Source organism: Thunnus albacares, chromosome 18, assembly GCF_914725855.1.
Source record: "Thunnus albacares chromosome 18, fThuAlb1.1, whole genome shotgun sequence".
In the NCBI taxonomy this organism is placed as follows: Eukaryota; Metazoa; Chordata; class Actinopteri; order Scombriformes; family Scombridae; genus Thunnus; species Thunnus albacares.
Window position 1 is genome coordinate 2,000,486 of NC_058123.1, and position 10,457 is coordinate 2,010,942.

General features: G+C 39.1%; 1 protein-coding gene across 1 annotated transcript; it reads right to left on the bottom strand.

Moving 5' to 3' along the window:
* Positions 1–3,014: 3,014 nt before the first annotated feature.
* LOC122968160 (chemokine-like receptor 1) lies at positions 3,015–7,141 on the bottom strand. The gene is made up of 2 exons (XM_044333164.1): positions 7,065–7,141; positions 3,015–4,323 (listed from the first exon to the last, which is right to left on the bottom strand). The coding sequence occupies exon 2, from the start codon at positions 4,310–4,312 to the stop codon at positions 3,197–3,199; it is 1,116 nt and encodes a 371-aa protein (XP_044189099.1). The 5' UTR covers positions 4,313–4,323; positions 7,065–7,141; the 3' UTR covers positions 3,015–3,196.
* Between the last annotated feature and the right edge of the window lie 3,316 nt (positions 7,142–10,457).

A 10,457-nucleotide genomic window follows, 5' to 3' on the forward strand; every position in this document is an offset into this window, starting at 1 on the left:
AAACAAAAACAGATCTGAAGCAGGATTACATTTTTTCTAACATGTTTTTAGATGTAATATTACTACTGAAAGTATTGCACAGGCCTTGGTTGGCATATGTATCGATTGCTCTTTCAATCAGATTTCCTCAAAAATTTCAAAACACATGGGGTCCCCCCCCCCCCCCACCCTCTTTTGTCTTGCCTGTTTATTTTTCATTTCCTTTTGAGGTATTTGCATTTTATATCTGCCGCCTCAGGTTTTACATACATTTTATCGTACTCAATACTAGGTAGATGTCAAGGCAGCTGAAAACTTTGTAAAGAAGTTGATGAACAGTGAAATTGCATCAAAGTTGTACTGTACTCATGGAATATTGAGGTAAAAATGAAAAAAAAAACAACAACTATGAGTAGTAAAACAACTGCTATGTCAATTACAATACAGTCAAAATCCTGATTAATCAGTGTGTATGGTCAGGAAAGGTCTACTGGTCCAATTTTTACACAGCCATAATCCAGAGGATCCTGTCACTATCGATTACTGTCTAGTACGGAAACATATCTAAACACATAAAGAAAAGTGCTGGAAAGTGAATGTGGTTAGCTCCAAAGTTAGCAACAATAGGTTAGCCTAACCTGAAGAGGCAAAACGGAGAAATGTGAGTTCACTGTGCACTCTGTCCCATTACATCACCCCCCCTCCAACCCACCCGTGACTAATCAATTAGTTGAAGATTATGTACAATTTCAGTTGACCAAGATTTTCTTTGGTTGACTACAGCCCTACAGATCACAAGGAGACAGGACAGAACGCCTTAACCGGAGCTTCTTCCCCAAAGCCGTACAGTTGATGAATACACAAAAGTTGGTCTAATTGTATTGTACAGTATGTGGAGCTGTGTAAGCTACTGTATGTTTCTTCTTTTGCACTTCAATCAATCAATCAATCAATTTTTATTTATATAGTGCCATATCACAACAAAAGTCATCTCAAGGCACTTTTCACATAGAGCAGGTGAAGACCGTACTCTTTAATTTACAGAGACCCAACAATTCCCCCATGAGCAGCACTTGGCGACAGCGGTAAGGAAAAACTCCCCTTTAACGGGTAGAAACCTCAAGCAGAACCCGGCTCTTGGTGGGCGGCCATCTGCTTTGACCGGTTGGGTTGAGAGAGAGAAAGAGAGAAGGAAAGGGGGAGGGGGGACAGAAGAACAACAATCATAACAACAACAACAAGTATAAGTATCAATAGCCAGAGAAGGATGCCATCAGGACTGTGAAGGACCGCGAACGCTCGGCCCAGAATCCAGGGTTTCCTGTGAGATGAGAAAGCACACAAAAAACTCCAGGTAAGAAGCAAAGTTATTGACATGCATTGTTGTTACACGAATGCATACAGATGGAGAGGAGGTCCTTTATGTTTGCAGCAGTGTTGTATGTGATGTATTGTTACAGCTATTCCATCTATACTGAGATTAATTCCACCAGTCTAATCATGTGGTAATAAAAGAAACTTGATTCATTGTGATTGATAAAATTTTTCGCAATTTTTTAAAACCATACAGTGTCTTAACTGATAGATGAACTACGTGGATACACTATAGTACTACATTATACCCTAACTGTATCCTATATACTATTTATATTACATTACACCCTTTGTAGCACCTCTCATGTTTTCAGTGGTGTTCTGGTGTTGACTGTTTGAATCAACATCTGAATGTAAGTTACATATTTCCAGAGAGTTTTATAAAAATAGAAGACAACTCCATTCTTGCCAATGTCCACTTGAAGCTGGACACAAACTGTGGTGTCTCTGTATCCCTGCAAGCAAAACTGATCTGAAGCTAGGATATATCTTTTCTAACATAATTTTAGAGTTTATATAGTATTGAAGGTATTGCATAGGTCTAGATTGGGAAATATTTCTATTCCTCTTTCAATAAGACTACTTCAGAAATTTCACAACGCCTCTGGTGACAGTTACACAAGTTTTGAGCATGCACGAAATGGCAGCACTTTATTATCAGTTAAATACGTTGAATGAATCCACCACATGAATACAGTAAAACATACACTATACAGTAAAGGCAAAAATGTTTCCACAATCCACTCACAGTTCTAGTTGACTTCTCTCTTTAATTCAAACACAACATAAAGCTGATATGCAGTTACAGAGGGATACAAATATACTTTGTGTAAACCATTTAAATTATATTGTTAAAGGATCTTGTTTTTTACTCCATGAGAAGAGTGTAAAAACATTTAAATTCATTCTTAAACAAGTTATTATAAATTTACTTTGATGTCCAAACTATTTTATAAATAAAATGAACAAATTCATCATGAATGTTATCCAACTGAGCTTATCAGAGTAATAGAGTAATAGAGCTACTCAACATATTTACACATAATCACAAATGACTGATGATGACTGGAATAGCTTAGTAGTTACAGTAAATTATTATGAGGTTAAAAAGGGAGGAAAGCTTGAGCACAGTGCCCCAGATCTAAAGGTGAAAGATAAACCACAACCATGATTTCCTCTTTAACCTCGTCATGAGGTGTTGCATCAGATGAGTGGCATCGGTTATAATATCTGTATCCACCATATATATCAGTGTACAATACTAGAGAAAGAGATTCCAGGCACAAGCCAAGTCAAAAATAATATTTTGATAAAGTAAAAATAATGATGAGCAAGTATTGCAATAACAATCATTCATGGTTCATGGTACATGTCACAATATTCATATCCACAGCCATACATAAAATAAATGGGCCATTCCATTTATCTGTGGTTTTATATTGTCTAGAGGTTAAGGAATAATGGACACCTAACCCAAGTTAACTATGAAGCTGCAACCTTATTGTACAATATTACCATCAGTCCCTTCAATCAGATTGTTAATACTGTAAGTGGAGTTAAGATCTAGTACACTTTGCTTGACCTAATCAGCTTGCTAATCATAAAATTGACATCAATCAAACTTCAACAGGTTCCAATATTTCAATTTTGGAATCTAAGTCCTTTTATAAAGACAATAAAAGAAATAAAAAAGGAATTTGATACAGTACCAGTCAAAAGTTTGGCTACACCTTCCCATTCAGTTGAATGAGGAAGTATGTCCAAACTTTTGACTAGTACTGTATATACATTTACACTTATGTCAATATTATTGTTTCAGTAATTGTTTATTCATGTCACAATCTTATACTTGAGTATTAAGAACTGACTCGTCAAGTCTCTGACTGGTGTCCACTGACTTTGTGTCAGTGTGCGAGTGGGAAACCTCCTCCCGGAAAGCAGTCTCAAATACATTCAGGATGGATTCGCGAACTTTATCCTTGAAATCTTTGACTATGAAGACATACAGCAGTGGATTCAGGCAACTGTTAAGGTAGGCCAGGCACGTGGCTACAGGGACCCCGATAGTGAGGACTATAAGTGTTAATACTCCACTTGATGTATCATCAGTGTAATACCATAACTCAATTAGAGTCATGATGTAATAGGGAGCCCAGCACAGGAAAAAAACAGTGATAACGACAGCGATGATCTTAAAGGGGCGACTTGAGCGGCTGGCCCTGGTGCGGTTCCTCCTGAGACGATGGATTATCACAGCATAACAGGAGACAATGACAGTGAAGGGGACAGCAAAAAACAGAAGGAAGCGGATGATGGTCATGGCCTTAAAACGAAGCAGAGCTAACTCATAAACAGATAGTGAATCAAAGTCATCAGAAAAGGCATAGTTGTCGTAGCAGATGATGATTCTTTCATTATCATATGATGACTCAGTGTCCCTGAAGATTAAGCGTGGAAAGTTAAGAATCAGACCCAGTACCCAAACACCCAGACTCACACAGGACGCCTTGCATACACTTCGGTGGTTCTGGGCCCAGACAGGCCACACCACAGACACGCATCTGTCCACACTGATCACTACCAGAATGTAGACGCTGACAAACATGTTCAGAAACCTTACTGTGTTGTCCACTTTGCACATGAACTTGCCGAAAGGCCAGTGGAAACCTAGAGCTATGTATATCACACTAAAAGGAAGGAATGCTGTGAAAAGGAAGTCAGCAACAGCAAGGTTGAGGATCCAAACTGTGTTCACTGTTTTCTTCATCTTGAACCCAGTCACCCAGATAACCACTCCATTTCCGAGCACTCCCAGAATGAAATCCAGGGAGTAGATAACGACAGACATGATGTTGAGAGATCTTCTCAGATCAGCATAGGTGTCATTAAAAGAGCCATTTTCTTCATCTATACCTGATGTATTGGTGTCATTGGAAGGTGTAGCAGTCATGTCCATCATTGTCTTGAGACCTGCAACAGTAAAAGGAAGAATAAATGTAATTTCCCCCTCATCTATATCTATGTAACTAGCTATTTATCTATCTATCTCAACCCACACTTCAAAATGAATTTAGCTCTTAAAAATAGCCTATGAATCTGCTTTTCACAAAGATTTGACTTCAACTATGCAAAGTTGTAGGAAATTCCTCTGTTGACAGTCCAAATGGTTACTTCATTATTTATTATTATTATTTCATTAAACCTTTTTTCCTTCTTCCAACAAAGTGTTCAAGTTCAACATAATCATTAGTCTACAGTGAAAATCCACCTACAAACAGCATACCAATTTTTATTTAATTTCATTGATATTTTTATTAAGGCAGGAATGCCCAAATCTCAGTTCCTGACTATTACCAAGGGTGTCCGCAGGCATCACTTTTGGGGCCTGTTCTGCTCACTATTTATGTAAATGAGATTGTCCTTGTTGGTAAAGTGCCATTTTCTCATTCCTGCCATTTGTAGTGCTCTGGCCCATACTTAATTAGCTCCAGTGATTGTCTGATGCTCCATGAGCCCCAAACCAGACCTGATTTAGTAAAAAATGTGGAAAAATCAAAATATTTGACCTCTCTATAACTTTAACACCATTCTTATTAAGAGTTCTCTGTCTGCTGGTGATTGCTTCCTCTGAACATGAACCTTTTCTATTTCCTGTCCATTTTATTGACTCCTTCCTTGTTTTATTATTCCACTAAACTCTAAACAGGGTGTTGCTGCAAAAGATCTTTCAGTGCGTTTGTAGATATAGTATAGTACTACTAGCATTTCATAGGTCTATGATCGCAAATGTTCTTTTTATGAGCTTCCTGTTAATTACTCTTTATCAGATTTCTTTGGAAATTACGAAACACTTTTTGGCATGTTAGTCATGACTAATGAAACAAATTTAAGCATGTAGAAAACATTCCCACAAACACTACTGGCAAAAACAAAATTAATCCTTTTCTCCAGATCCAAAGACATACAGTAATTACTATAATATACAGTACATACTCCACTCTGGGTTTGTTACAATTCATTATCATGTACCTTATTGATAAACTGTGACTGAAGCTTGACTTGTACAGAAACAGCAGCTTCCCTTTGGGTAGTAAAAGAGGATTGAGGTTTTTCTCTCAGTTATGGATTTTGGGGATGTCATATATCCAAATGCTGCTGCCTCTGGGGCCCTCAGGTTCATCTCTAGTGATAATTACAGCACTCACCACTGCATACAATATGATAAAATTGGTTGGGCTTCCCTGTCATAGAGACATAGTAACCACTAGTACTTATTTCTACAAAGCCCTTGTAGGCAAAACTCCATTTTATATCTCATTTCCGCTGTTGTGGCGCTGCAGCTCCTGTGACTATTTGATGCTCCATGAGCCCCAAACCAGACCTGATTTAGTAAAAACTGCCTTTACTGTAGTAAAGCATTGATCTCATGGAAGAATGTGCAATGCCATCTAAAAATCAAAATATTTTACCTCTCTATAACTTTAACACCATTCTTATTAAGAGTTCTCTGTCTGCTGGTGATTGCTTCCTCTGAACATGAACCTCTTCTATTTCCTGTCCATTTTATTGACTCCTTCCTTGTTTTATTATTCCACTAAACTCTAAACAGGGTGTTGCTGCAAAAGATCTTTCAGTGCTTTTGTAGATATAGTATAGTACTACTGGCATGTCACAGGTCTATGATCGCAAATGTTCTTTTTATCAGCTTCCTGTTTTTTACTCTTTATCAGATTTCTTTGGAAATTACGCAACACCTTTTGGCATGTTAGTCATGACTAATGAAACAAATTTAAGCATGTAGAAAACATTCCCACAAACACTACTGGCGAAAACAAAATTAATCCTTTTCTCCAGATCCAAAGACATACAGTAATTACTATAATATACAGTACATACTCCACTCTGGGTTTAATATTGTTACAATTCAATATCATGTACCTTATTGATAAACTGTGACTGAAGCTTGACTTGTACAGAAACAGCAGCTTCCCTTTGGGTAGTAAAAGAGGATTGAGGTTTTTCTCTCAGTTATGGATTTTGGGGATGTCATATATCCACATGCTGCTGCCTCTGGGGCCCTCAGGTTCATCTCTAGTGATAATTACAGCACTCACCACTGCATACAATATGATAAAATTGGTTGGGCTTCCCTGTCATAGAGACATAGTAACCACTAGTACTTATTTCTACAAAGCCCTTGTAGGCAAAACTCCATTTTATATCTCATTTCCGCTGTTGTGGCGCTGCAGCTCCTGTGACTATTTGATGCTCCATGAGCCCCAAACCAGACCTGATTTAGTAAAAACCGCCTTTACTGTAGTAAAGCAGTGAATTCATGGAAAAATGTGCAATGCCATCTAAAAATCTAAATATTTTACCTCTCTATAACTTTAACACCATTCTTATTAAGAGTTCTCTGTCTGCTGGTGATTGCTTCCACTGAATGTGAACCTTGTCAGTTTTCTGTCCATTTATTGACTCAGTCCGTCCTTGTTATTATACCTCTATTATTCTACCAAACTCTTAACAATGTGTTACTGCAAAAGAGCATCAGCCAACCGTATTGAACAAAACACGTTAAATAAATTATAACATTATCATTCTTATACTTCATCCATCCAAAATCTGATATTTTTATCGTCTTATTTCTACCTTGTGGATTCATATCATGCTACAAATATGAAACTCTGAGAATAACAAAGGTACAGTACCTTTCTCAAAGCTCTCCAGTCAGGTGAGGATGTGTCTGCAGCAGAAATAACTCTGATCAAACCCTGACAGGTTAATATAGCTTAATGTGTGGAGGACAAATGTGTTTTGTCATCACACACATTGAGGCGGGGACACAAGCAGCATGCACTTCTATCTTTAGAAGCCCATAAACCCTTTTGCATAAACTTTGGCTGTTCATGCATTGTGGTTAAAAAATGTTGTCACATTTTCTAAAACCATACATTGTCTTCATTGATAGATGAGCTACATAATGTATATGTGCTGTAGATACAGTATAGAACTACATTATAACCTTATTATACCGTTTTATACTATATATATTACATTACACCCTTTGCAGCACCTCTCATGTTTTCAGTGGTTTTCTGGTGTTGACTGTTTGAATCAACATCTGAATGTAAGTTACATATTGCCAGAGAGTTTTATAAAATAAAAGACAACTCCATTCTTGCCAATGTCCACTTGAAGCTGGACACAAACTGTGGTGTCTCTGTATCCCTGCAAGCAAAACTGATCTGAAGCTAGGATATATCTTTTCTAAAATTAATATAGTATTGAAGGTATTGCATAGGTCAAGAGTGGCAAATATTTCTATTCCTCTTTCAATAAGATTTCTTCAGAAAATTCACAACATCTGTGGTGACGGTGGGAGTTTTGAGCATGCATGAAATGGCAGCACTTTATTATCATTCAAATACATCAAATGAATCCACAACATACATACAGTAAAACATACAGTATACAGTAAAATGTCCCTGTATGCCTAATGTTTAACTTTTTGTTTTGTTACGTGACCCCATGGAAGATGAGCATGCATCAGATTTTAACTAACAAATAAACCACATCATTATTTAATGACAAAGCAACCGTTAAAGGTGGGTTTATTCTTTATTATTAGAGTGAATAACTGCTTTCTAGAACATGCGCTTCAACAAGCAGCAAAGTCTAGGAGCTCTCAGTTTTTGCTGAATTTTGCTTTACTTTTGTTGTGGGTTAGGATGGGATGGATGTTTCTGTGGGGAGAAGAGTTTACTCCAGGGAAGAGCTTCTTTCTTTGAGGCGGGGCAAATCTGGAGGATACCACCCTATTATAGAGATAGAGAGGTGTTTTCGTTGTTGCCGTGCTGGTGCAAAGGTGAAGGCCAGGAAATGGAGATATAAGCCCTTTCTACCATCGGTCATCATGGGAAATGTCAACTCTCTGCCCAACAAAAGTGACGAGCTGGAGATATTGGTGAAGACTCAGAAAGTATATGATGAGTGCAGCCTCATGTGTTTTACTGAAACCTGGTTGAATCAAAACATCTCTGATTCCTGTGTGGAACTACCTGGTTTCACTCTCATACGGATGGACAGAGACACTGAAGCTAGTGGAAAGAAGAAAGGAGGAGGACTGGCTTTATTTGTGAATCAGAGATGGTGTAATCCTTCGCATATTGCTGTCAAGGAGAAGATGTGCTGTCCAGATATTGAATTATTGGCAGTTGGTATGAGACCATACTATGTACCAAGAGAATTCAGTCATATCATAACAATACTTGTGTACATTCCTCCCAAGGCAACTGCTGAAGTTCCATGTGAAGTTCTCAAATGAAACTGTTGCCAGGATACAGACTAAACATCCTGAGGCACTTGTATTAATATCTGGAGATTTCAACCATGTGAAACTGTCTTCCCACCTGACTGGATTTACACAGTTTGTTAATTGTCCTACCAGAGAGAGTAAAACACTTGATCTGCTATATGCCGAAGTCAAAGAAGCTTACAGAGCTACTGTCTTACCACCACTGGGCCGGTCAGATCACAACCTGGTTTTTCTGCAGACCTGCTACAAGCCCTGTGTGCTGAGTCAGCCTACAACTACCCTCACAGTCAGGAAATAGACACCTGAGGCTAGTGAGGCTCTAAAGGACTGCTTTGAATGCACAGATTGGAATATGCTGCTGGAAACAGGTGGGAACAGTATGGACATTGACAGTCAGGTTGATTGTTTTACTGAGTATATCAACTTCTGTAGAGATACAGTCATACCTACAAAGACTGTACGATGTTTCCCCAATAAAAAACCCTGGATCACAAGTGACATAAAAGCAATCCTCAACCAGAAAAAGGAAGCTTTTAGAGACGGTGACAAAGAACAGCTCAAACAGGTGCAACATGAGTTGAAGAGGAGATTGAAGATGGCAAAGGTGGAATACAAAAAGAAAACTGAAAGAAATTTACAACACAGCAACATCCGGGAGTTGTGGAGAGGAATCAACACCATCTCTGGCTACAACAAAAAGAAAAGACAGCCAATAGTGGGTGATGTGGACAGAGCCAATGAACTTAACCAGTTCAACAGATTTGACACTGTGGCCACACCCGCTTCCACTGCTGCTCCTTCTCCTCCACATAGATGCATCTCACCCGCAGCTCCTCCTTCTCCTCCTCCTACACATGTGTCCATCTCTACTGCTGCAGCTACTCCAGTTGTCACACCTGTGCCTCCACCCTTGTCTGTCACTGAGATGGGGGTGAAGTTGGAGCTCGGGAGACTTTGCTCTGGGAAGGCTGCTGGCCCAGATGGTGTGTGTCCAAGGCTACTTAAAGACTGTGCTGCCCAACTGTGTTAACCTCTCCAGAAGATCTTCAACCTGAGTCTACAGTTGGGGTGGGTCCCGGCTTTGTGGAAAACATCTTGTATTGTACCGATACCAAAAATAAAATGTCCAGCTGAACTAAACGACTACAGACCAGTGGCCCTTACGTCGCACATCATGAAAACCCTGGAGTGTCTGCTTCTACGCCTACTGAGGCTTGAGGTCAAAGACAAACCAGATCCCCTGCACTTTGCATACAAAGAACACATTGGAGTGGATGATGCTGTCCTTTACATGCTCCACCATGCCCTCTCTCATGTGGAGGAATCAGGCACTTATGTAAGAATCATGTTCTTTGATTTTTAAGTGTATTCAACTCCATCCAACCCATCATACTCAAAGACAAGCTCAGAGAGATGGGAGTTGATCCCTCCTTTGTTTCCTGGATCACTGATTACCTGACAGAAAGGCCACAGTTTGTCAGGTTGGGGAACTGTGTTTCTGGGACAGTAATGAGCAGCACGGGGGCTTCACAGGGGACTGTACTGGCTCCATTCCTGTTAACATTGTATACCTCAGACTTCAAATACAACTTTGAGTCCTGCCACGTCCAGAAATACTCGGATGACACTGCTATTGTAGCGTGTATCAGGAATGGACAGGAATCTGAATACAGGGATCTAATAACAGCCTTCATTGACTGGAGTCGAAAAAAACGCCTTCAACTGAACACCTCAAAAACAAAGGAAATGATCATGGATTTCTGCAGGTCTAAGCCCCCTCTGGAGC

What these genes read in the sequence shown, in the direction of transcription:
- LOC122968160 (XM_044333164.1), bottom strand. Translation starts at nt 4,312, where the DNA reads ATGATGGACATGACTGCTACACCTTCCAATGACACCAATACATCAGGT.